The sequence below is a fragment of the Arachis hypogaea genome, chromosome 15 (assembly GCF_003086295.3).
Source record: "Arachis hypogaea cultivar Tifrunner chromosome 15, arahy.Tifrunner.gnm2.J5K5, whole genome shotgun sequence".
In the NCBI taxonomy this organism is placed as follows: Eukaryota; Viridiplantae; Streptophyta; class Magnoliopsida; order Fabales; family Fabaceae; genus Arachis; species Arachis hypogaea.
Genome location: NC_092050.1, coordinates 147378327 through 147389001, shown reverse-complemented (window position 1 = coordinate 147389001; position 10675 = coordinate 147378327). Strand labels below are relative to the sequence as shown.

At 28.9% G+C, this 10675-nt stretch overlaps 1 protein-coding gene across 2 annotated transcripts; it reads left to right on the top strand.

Moving 5' to 3' along the window:
• The first annotated feature begins 942 nt into the window (after positions 1–942).
• Positions 943–9952, top strand: LOC112751184 (aldehyde dehydrogenase family 2 member C4). 2 transcript variants are annotated; one of them, XM_025800243.2, is made up of 9 exons: positions 943–1147; positions 5257–5399; positions 7573–7956; positions 8052–8141; positions 8607–8780; positions 8874–9011; positions 9184–9321; positions 9431–9492; positions 9572–9952. In XM_025800243.2, exons 1-9 carry the CDS (start codon positions 1051–1053, stop codon positions 9843–9845), a joined length of 1500 nt encoding a protein of 499 aa, XP_025656028.1. In that variant the 5' UTR covers positions 943–1050; the 3' UTR covers positions 9846–9952. The 2 variants fall into 2 exon arrangements, with proteins under 2 accessions (XP_025656028.1, XP_025656029.1); XM_025800244.2 differs by having other exon boundaries at positions 9555–9952.
• The last annotated feature ends 723 nt before the right edge of the window (positions 9953–10675 follow it).

Below are 10675 nucleotides of genomic sequence, written 5' to 3'. Positions count from 1 at the left end.
AAAAATAAATGATCTTTCAGAATAAATTTGACTATTAATCTAATTTTTCTTTCTCTCTTTTCGCCTTACTCCAAAAATCAAGGAAACTTCTCTTCCTCATTTTCGCTAGGATAGAGTGTGAAAAGTGAAAACAAGTGAAAATTTTGCCAGGTTTTTGCAGGCTCTTATCGCGAAAATGTACTTGTCTATTTTCGTATTTTTTAACGCAACTAAATGCATAAAAAGGTATATTTTTATATTTGTATTGCAATCGATAAATAATAAATTTTTTATTTAAACAAAAAAAGTCCATCATATCATATTAATATTAGGAGTCACTCCGATAAAGATACTTAAAACGTCTTTTTTTAAAAGATATTTTTTATTAATTAAAATTTAATATATATAATCGATTATATTATATTATTTTTGTCAAAATTAGATCAGACAAATTAATTTGACTAAAAAATAGTAAATCAAACATTAAACCGATCTAAATTAATATTTCTTTTACAAAAAATAACTACAATAACCTTATTATAAAAAATTACTAAAATATTCTTATTATATATTTTTTTAATTTTGAAAACCCTAAATTCTAACCTTATAACGGCACAGAAAAAAAAAAGGTTAAAATTTAGAATTCTCTCTATATATATATATATAATAAGAATATGTTAGTTATTTTTTATAATAAAGATATTGTAATTATTTTTTATAAAAAAATATTAATTTAGACTAATTTAAAGTATAATTTATAAATTTTTTTGCTAAATTAATTTATCTGATCTAATTTTAATAAAAATAACATAATTTAATGAATTATATGTATTGAATTTTAATTATTTAAAAACATCTAAAAAAAGGACATTTTAAGCATATTTATATTTATGTAAGTGATTCTCTTAATATTAAATATTAATATAACATTATTGCCATAAAATAATGGTATAAATAGTGGAGTAGTCCCTACTTGTATTCTCCCATTCACTTGTTCAATCTAAAAAGCCTTCATCTATTTATCTTTTATTCTTTCCATCACTTGAATCTCCCTTGATAACAAAACCAAATATGTCTATTGATATCTCCGATGGCCACGTCAAGATTCCCACCACCGTGAAGTTCACCAAGCTCTTCATCAATGGACAATTTGTCGATTCCCTTTCAGGTTAGTTTGTTGCTAACTTAATTAACTTCTTAAACAAATTTTCTACATTTACAGGGTTTTTCTGTTATTATTTATACCCCTACCTCTCCCTTCTATTCTATTTTAATTATCTAAATAATTATCTGCATCTTATTTTCATATAATTTTTTCTTCTTATACATAAATTTCACGTGTATGAAAAGTGAAATACAATTTCAGAGATAGATGGAGACGAGAGAACCCAGTTTTGTCGGTTTCAATTATTAAACTTAGTTGTACTGTACAGCAAGAGATGAAAACTACTCTCAATCATGCAACATAGTAAAGTAATATTTGCGTCTGCAAACAATTTTATGGAATTTTTGAAAAAATCAAATATGGTTTTTAATTTTTTTTGTGATGATTTAATATAAAGGTTTATACAAAAATTATTAATAAATAAGTTTTTAAAAATTTGTAATTTGAAGAATCGCATTGCATTATTGGATTTGGACATGTGTTGGATACGTTTCCTTTTTTCAGTTTTGCCTCCCACTCAGTTTAGTCAACGAGTAAAGCAACCATTTCATAATTCATATGTTTACGGACTTAATATGTTAGGCTCCGTTTGGAATGAAGACCGAAATGGGAAGATAAAGATTAAATTAAGTTTTAAAAATGTTATTCGTACATTAAAATTAACTATTAAAATCAGTCATTAATATATTTGTATATAAATATATGTATAGTTTAATTTATTTTTAATGTGTATTTATATTTCAACATGTATTTTATATTAATGGCTGATTTTGATGACTAATTTTAGTATATATATAACATTACTCATTAAATTTTTGTATTATGTTTAGCGTAAAATATAAGTGTTATGTTTAAGTTAAGATAAATATAAAAATTAAAGAGTAAATTTAAAATTTAAAAAATTAAATAATAATATTTTTGAAAAAAAATATTAAATTTCAGTTTTCATCGTTCTTGGTAATGAAATGACAGAAATTTTATATCCTAAGATTAAAATTTTAGTTTTACTCTTTAACCATCAAACATAATATATAATATTGAATTTTAGTTTTCTAGTCTCAGTTTCTTTCAATGGTCTGAAAACAAACGTTACTATAATTTACAAAGACTTATAAATAAATTTTTGAAGTATTTGCTTAAGGATATTTTTTTTTTTATTTTGAGATCTATAAACCAAGAAAACTTTTAGAGGCCTACATATTCTATCACTATTATTTTTTGTTAAAGAAAAGTTGATTTAGTTAACGACAGTAATTTTTTTTAGGGAATCAATTTATTTTTCAGCAAACAATTAACTAACAAAGTAGTGAATGGTACAAGTTTAACATGGAAAAGAAAAAAAAATGATAAATATTAACTAATTATTGGTAAAAAAAATGATTCTAAATCTTTTTTCTAGTTTTAATATAATTCTTGATTTTAACTCGTTTAATTTATATGAGAATTTTAAGATGCTGAGTATCAAAATGTAATTCTTTTTTCTGCTCATAATGGAATTATTAGACTTATAAATTTCTTATGTAGATTCATATTAATCCATATTTTTATTCCTTAATAATAATTAAGTTAATAATTTTTAACCACTTATTCTTTAGAAGCAACAAATATTTACCAAAAAATTTGAAAACAATTAAGTACAAATTCCCGAATTATGCAATAATCTTTCAATATGAATAAAAGAAAATTAAATAATTTGTTCTTTATAATTATAATATGACGAGTTATAAGTGGTTAAGATTTCGTTTTCTAATTGCACAAAGTTCCATCATGACATCTTGACCACCCAAAGGTTATTGTTGTTTTAGAATCAGATTCATTTTGAATATGTATTAATACTATGTAATTTCTTGTACATAGATATTTAATTATTACATAATCCTATTAATATAAAAGTGTTTAATTCTGTCACTTATCTAATATTTCATACCTACAAATATTTAATTGAATACATCTTTGTAGTGTATTAAAATTATATAATCTCATGTATAATCATATTTGTAACTATACTACAATTAATTTTTAAAATTTTATCCACTACTTTAATAATTATATAAAAATAAGGGCAATTTACTGTTTTAAATAAACTGTACATCAATTTTACTAGAATACACATTATGCAAATTGGATACCGAAATACATTTTTTCTATAAACTATGTAAACCGCAACAGGGGTATCGCGGTTTACAAAATACACGTAATCTGCTACAGGGGTGTCATAGATTACGTTGGTAAAAAAAATCACATAAACCGCTACACGAGTGTTGCGGTTTATGCTTTAGTGTGGACTTAGTTCATTTTTCATGGAGGATGAGTTTTTTTATGAAAGTTTAACTTGTGTATGGCGCAACATAGGTTCCTGCTTTGATTTAATTGAAATTAGCCTGTTGTACTCATAGAATTACCAACGAAATTAGGAACATGTTAACTAGAGAGAATCACAAGTACATAGAGAATCGATCAGCAAGTACAACTTTACTTAACAGTAAGCACAACTAAAACAAAACAAGAATACAAACAAGGAAAGAAAAATGTAAGCTAATCGTGACAACCTAATGACACCTATGCCTCGGCACTGGGGGCGGATCCTCGCTGAGGGCAAGTCCTGCGAGTGTGTCATGTCTGTCTGCATAACCCACATTGCTTCGGTCGACCAGTATCAACCTCATCCATGGTGTTACAGATTCTTGTTGACCTTGGTCGCCCTTCTCTGACACGTCTCATGTTAGGATCAGGGATGATAGTAGGACCGGCGTACGGTGGCCAGAGACCCTCTGGAATAGGGGGCAAAAATCCCATCCGGTATACGCTGAACTCTTTACTCATGGTATAAACCTCATGGACGTACATAGCACAGTCTAATCGGGACTGAGCACAGCATGCAATCGCATGACAGCAAGGGTAATGGAGAGCTTGAAAATACCCGCAGTCACAAGTGCGATCTCTGAGAAAAACCCGATACATCCCAAGCGAGAAGTAGTTACCGGTAGGAGTCGTCTCAGCCACGGTATACTCAGACTGATGTCTTTCGAACAGAGTAACCATGAAGCACCTCGCATCTTTTAGGTTGCGCTTTATCGCCTTGACCAGGGCCTGACAAAACCGTTGGCCTGATCCCAATTACGCCTCTGCTGTCTACCCTCGGACGACAAAAAGCTCTGTTAACCTCCCATATGTGGATTTGACAAGTGCAGTAACCGGCAGATTCCGTATCCCCTTCAGTACAGAGTTAACACACTCGGATATGTTCGTCGTCATGTGGCCGAACCGTCTGCCTCCATCCTGGTGTTGGGTCCACTTATCGTACTCCAGCCGGTTGGCCCAATCACATATGGCCAGATTCTCAGTCCTCATAATATCAAACCAGTAGTCAAACTCGGCCTCAGTCAAACTCCAACCGATTGGCCCAATCACACATGATCGATTCTCTATGTACTTGTGATTCTCTCTGGTTAACGTGTTCTAATTTTGTTAGTAATTCTATGAGTACAACAGACTAATTTCAATTAAATCAAAGAAGGAACCTATGTTGCGCCATACACAAATTAAACTTTCATCCAAAAACTTATCCTCCATGAAAAATGAACTAAGTCCACACTAAAGCATAAACCGCGACACTCCTGTAGTGGTTTATGTGATGTTTTTTTACCAACGTAATCTGCGACACCCCTGTAGCGGATTATGTGTATTTTGTAAACCGCGATATCCCTGTCGCGATTTACATAGTTTATGAAAAAAATGCATTTCGGTATCCAATTTGCATAATGTGTATTCTGGTAAAATTCATGGGCAGCTTATTTAAAACAGTAAATTGTCCTAAAAATAAATTAATTTAATGATATTATAAAAATTCATTTAACATTATAAATTTAATTTTAAGATATTAATAATATATATTTTATATAATTATTTAATTATATTTATTTTTTTTAATGACTATTCATACTGTTAATAATTTTTTTTAATAATATGACCATATATAATTAGTTACATATGTAAAATTGATTTACACTAACAAATACATCAAAAATTGAAGTGTAACATTATTAGTACATCAAATATATATAAACAATTTTTGTTTTGTTCCTTTGTGGTTACTGGGGAAAAATAAATAGGGAGTGAGTTTGAGACAATAGATCCAAGAACAGGAGAGGTAATTGCGAGAATCTCGGAAGGAAGAAAAGAAGATATTGATGCTGCCGTCGAAGCGGCGCGTGAAGCATTTGACACCGGTCCATGGCCTCGCATGCCCGGAGCTGTAAGTTTCTCTCTCTAGTCTCTAGCAAAATAAAAATAATTATTTTGAAATGGTAAAAATTCAGGTACAATAAACTTCACGTGAAATTGATAGTTGAAAGCCGTTAAATGAATTAAGTAATTTGACTAAATTTTTATCTAACAACTAGTTATCAATTTCACATGAAGTTAATTAGTTAACTATACTTGAGTTTTCACCATTATAGAGACCAAAAATGTATCATAAAATTGTAGAAGAGAAATAAAAAATTGAAGAGTTAGATTTGAGAAACAAAAAATCTAAGGGTCAAATTTATATTTATAATTTTTTTATATATTTATAAAATTTTATTATAAAATTTGATCTTTAAATTTCTTATTTCTACCTTAAAAAAACACTCAATTTATTCACAAGTATACGCTAAGTTTAGTTAAGAACTAAGAATATTATTTTTTTGAAAAAAAAAAAATCTTACTATTAAGGATAGGTGTTTTATATTTTCAATAATTGAATATATGAAATTTTAAAACTTTTTATTATTTTTTAATAATATTTAAAAAATACTTTCTAACTAAATACTCTGAAAAGTTACTATTTTTAGATAATATTAAAGAATAAAGGGGAATACGGTTTATCATTATGAAATTGTCCAAGTAACTCAAATTCTTATAAGTTTTTCCGTCTAGATTTTCAATTAAATTTAAAATTTTACACATAAGATTTTTTTTTATGGTTTACTGATAAGCTCTTATGAGTTTGTGATTTAAACTTCACTATTCTAATATATTTTTAAGTGAAAAGAAAAAAAGAATGTTATAATAAGTGCATGTTTGGGCGCCATTATTTTGTTAAAAAAAGATCTTTTTTCAATGAAAAAAGATCTTTTTTTATTTTTTAACGTGTTTGGCAAATTTCTAGTAGTAAAAGTAAAAGCACTAGTAAAATAAAAAAAAGATCTTTTTTGAGAAGCTGTAATTTACATCTTTTTTTAAAAGATCTTTTTTCCTTAAAAAAAAGATATTTTCCATGTAATAAATAAACAAAAAAGTACTTTTATATTGTTATACCCAAACATAATTGATTGATAAAAAGACCTTTTTACATGACATATCCAAACATAAAATTACTTTTACTTCTCTATAAGATCTTTTAAAAAAAGATAACTCGAAAAAAGATCTTTTCTTAGAAGCTCACCCAAACAAGCCCTAAGACCATCACTTCTAGTATAAAATATTGAGAATTTGTTAGTGTTAGTATAATTATAAGATAAAAACATAAAAATAAAGGTGTTAGAAATTGAACATTTCTAAAAAAGAAATATTTATGCTTTTATTATATAGAGATATAGGATTCTAGAATCAGATGCCTCCCCTTGAATAATCCATCACGTTTGTTTTTCTTCTTTGTTTCAAGGCTGATACTGATTGCGACAAAGGTATAGTTTATTAAATTCGTACCTCTTACTATAATGTGCTTATTCTTTGTTTTATGTTCACAATCAAATATACCTACCTAGTTTTTGACATTTATAACAAAAGAAAATCACATTAACCATGTTACAAGAAAACCAAAAATGAATAACCAAACAATTATTGTATAAGAATGTACATTTGATGTTTATGATTTTTTTTCGGTTATGCTACCGTAAAACAATTTGATTATTCTCCAGTAAAATATTTTAATTGCTCTGGTAGATAAGATTCTGATTTTGATTTTAAGCTACTTGAAGTTCAAAGGAATCCCAGAATTGTGGTAGGTCAACATTGTCATATTCCTAAAATTAAAGTAGCTTTATTGTGAAACAAAAATGTTATTCGTACGTCAAAATCAGCAACAATATATTTACGTATAAAATATATGTATAGTGTTTTAACTTATTTTTTAATATATATTTTGTATTTTAATAGGTATTCTCTATTGATAGTTGAATTTGTTAGCTTATACCTAGTTGATTATGAAGCAGGGCCACAACCATTTCATGGATATTAGACATGAAATCTTATCCTATCATTGTTAAACAATTGAGTAAATTACATTCAAATCTCTCCAAGTTAACTCATGATATTGTAAGAGAGAAATATCAGTTATAATAAAACCAAATTAAACTAATTGAACCAAGTTGTATCAGTTAGAATTTGGAATGTTACAAGATACTAATTAAACTCAACATGGCTTAACTGACTAACCAAATCAGGAGAGGGCCAAAATCATGCTGAAATGGGCAGATCTGATTGATCAAAACGCATCAGAGTTAGCAGCATTGGATGCCATTGATGCTGGAAAGTTGTACAATAGGTGCAAGGCCCATGAAATTCCTGCAGCAGCAAATATGCTGCGCTACTATGCCGGTGCTGCCGATAAGATCCATGGTGAGGTGCTAAAAGCATCTGGAGAGTTCCATGCATATACTTTGATGGAACCGGTTGGTGTTGTTGGACACATCATTCCATGGAATTTTCCTAGTAATATGTTTTTCATTAAGGTTAGTCCAGCATTGGCTGCTGGTTGCACCATGGTACTTAAACCTGCCGAACAAACACCGCTGTCGGCTTTGTTTTATGCTCATTTAGCTAAGCAGGTATGGTTCTGTTGTCCAATTTTTGGATATCACATTGCATTGTTAATTTCTTGCTTTGATAAGTTGAATATTGTGTTTGTTCTGTTTTTTCTAAGGCTGGAATTCCAGATGGTGTGCTCAATGTAGTACCAGGATTTGGACCCACTGCTGGTGCCGCAATATCCTCACACATGAATGTTGATAAGGTAATCACTTGATGCGGCTTTTGTCATAAAACCATTTCTATCAAACAATTAAGCTAATTGAATAGTTATATCTCTAACACGTTCCTTCATGCAAGAATTTCTTTTGGATTTGCATGAATTTTTACATAAGTTTTCTTTCTATTTTTTTAATTGTCGTATGCTGAAATTCTTCTTTTTAGGTCAATAGGAATTAAACTCTAGATCTTTAAATCATAAAAGCTATATTATATCAAGAAATTATTTTTCCTAAAAGTTTAAGCTGATAGAAAAATACACATTAATAGTTATATTTCTAACAACTTTAACATTGTTGCTTGACCCTGCATTATATTAAGTCACATTGTGGGATGTCTTGGATAGTTTGATTCATGTAACTGACCGTAATGTAACTTGGCTATAGCGTTGTTTGATTTGTATAGTTAAACTCGGCTAATATTTTTATTTTTATGCTTTATGTGTGTGCAGGTTAGCTTCACCGGTTCGACAGAGGTAGGCCGTGAAATAATGCATGCTGCAGCTAGCAGCAACTTGAAACAAGTGTCACTTGAATTAGGAGGAAAGTCACCTCTTCTAATTTTTGATGATGCTGATGTGGATAAAGCTGCTAGCCTTGCTCTCTTGGGCATAGTATATAACAAGGTCAAACTTCTCTTAAGTGAATTAATAATGAAGAAACTCAGGTTACACATTATAATGACACTCTTTAACATTTTGTTCTTGTTTTGATTTCAGGGTGAGATATGTGTTGCAAGTTCACGTGTGTTTGTTCAGGAAGGGATATATGATGAATTTGAGAAGAAGTTGGTAGAGAAAGCAAAAGCTTGGGTTGTTGGAGATCCTTTTGACCCTAAATCTCAGCAAGGCCCTCAGGTATATGGAAAATATTTCCATATCATATTATATCATTTTCGTCGTATTTTAAATAAATATACCTTACATTCATCATCTTTTAATGAATAAAGTCTAAATAGTAGATAGATTATATATCGATACGAATAAAATTAAGAATTATCTTTCATTCGTAACTACTGTCCCTTTGTAGATTGATAAAAAGCAATTTGAAAAAATTCTTTCCTACATAGAGCATGGAAAGAAAGAAGGAGCCACCCTTTTATGTGGGGGTAAAAGATTAGGAGACAAGGGCTACTACATTGAGCCAACAATTTTCTCTAATGTTAAGGTGAACGTTATATCCAAAAAGGAGTATTTGAATCAACCTTCTTTAGAAAAACAAGACATCTGACATGTTGTCAAATATTTCCCTTTTATTCTTAAACAATCATTTTCAGGGGGACATGCTTATAGCACAAGATGAAATATTTGGCCCTGTGATGTCACTAATGAAATTCAAGTAAGTTACACAAATTATTGCTTTATGTTTTCTTTGTACACTATTACCTATTACAATAATAGATGGAAAATTGAAACAGGACTATTGAAGAGGCAATTATGAGGGCTAATAACACTAAGTATGGGCTAGCAGCAGGAATTGTGACAAAAAATTTGGATATTGCAAACACAGTGTCCAGATCCATTCGTGCAGGCATTGTTTGGATCAACTGCTATTTCATATTTGGGAGTGACATTCCTTATGGAGGGTATAAGCAGAGTGGATTTGGAAGAGAATATGGAATGCAAGCACTCCACCAGTACCTACAACAGAAATCTGTTGTAACTCCAATTTACAACTCTCCTTGGCTTTGAATTCAATGTCTCCTCTATCAAATAAAATGGATCGGATGAAACTTTTTGAAGCTATGTATACCTTTCGTCACACATAAAATTCCCACTTTATGAAACTTTTTGTTCCATTTTTGGTCTCGTGGTGGCTCACTAAATGCATGTCTTCATTAATTCAACCTTTAGTATAAGACCTGAATTTTGAAAAGAAATTAATAAATTATTTATGATCCATAATAATATTTATTTAAGATAATATTTTTAGAAATTTTTATATATAAATTGAATAAATTCTTATTTATTATTTAGAGTTTTTATAATTAAAAAATAATGAGTATTTTATATGTCTTAATTTTAATATATAAATTTTTAATCTTATTTTATAAATAAAAAAATTAATTTACTTATCTCTAATTTTTATTAAATTGGTATTTAACTGAAAATAATTTACAGATTAACAATTAAAAGGTATTTTTTTAAGATAAATAGTTTATATTTAATTTGATTTTTAATTATTATTCTATCTTTTAATTATTTTATAAAAGAGTAAAGTATCGTTTTTGTCCCTAACGTTTAGGGTAAATCCTATTTATGTCCCTAACGTTTAAATCGTCCTATTTGTATCCCTACGTTTGTAAAAGTGATTCAATGTTATCCTTCCGTCAATTACACATCATGAACGCTTTAGTTTGAGTTTTAAAAATCTCTTCTTGAAATTAGAATACAAATGTCTAGGATAGAATCGATGATCTACTCCGAAAAATAGCTCATCAAATGTTGAAACTAATTCCTACAACATTTATATAATTTACTTTTCTAGGGACATAATTGAATCTAAACACAAATAGTGAGTA

Excerpts from the sequence above, each read along its gene's own strand:
- LOC112751184 (XM_025800243.2), top strand. The coding sequence starts at position 1,051 with ATGTCTATTGATATCTCCGATGGCCACGTCAAGATTCCCACCACCGTG. Across the intron at positions 1,148-5,256 it reads ATTTGTCGATTCCCTTTCAG|GGAGTGAGTTTGAGACAATA; the intron begins GTTAGTTTGTTG and ends AAAAATAAATAG. Across the intron at positions 8,781-8,873 it reads TGGGCATAGTATATAACAAG|GGTGAGATATGTGTTGCAAG; the intron begins GTCAAACTTCTC and ends TTTTGATTTCAG.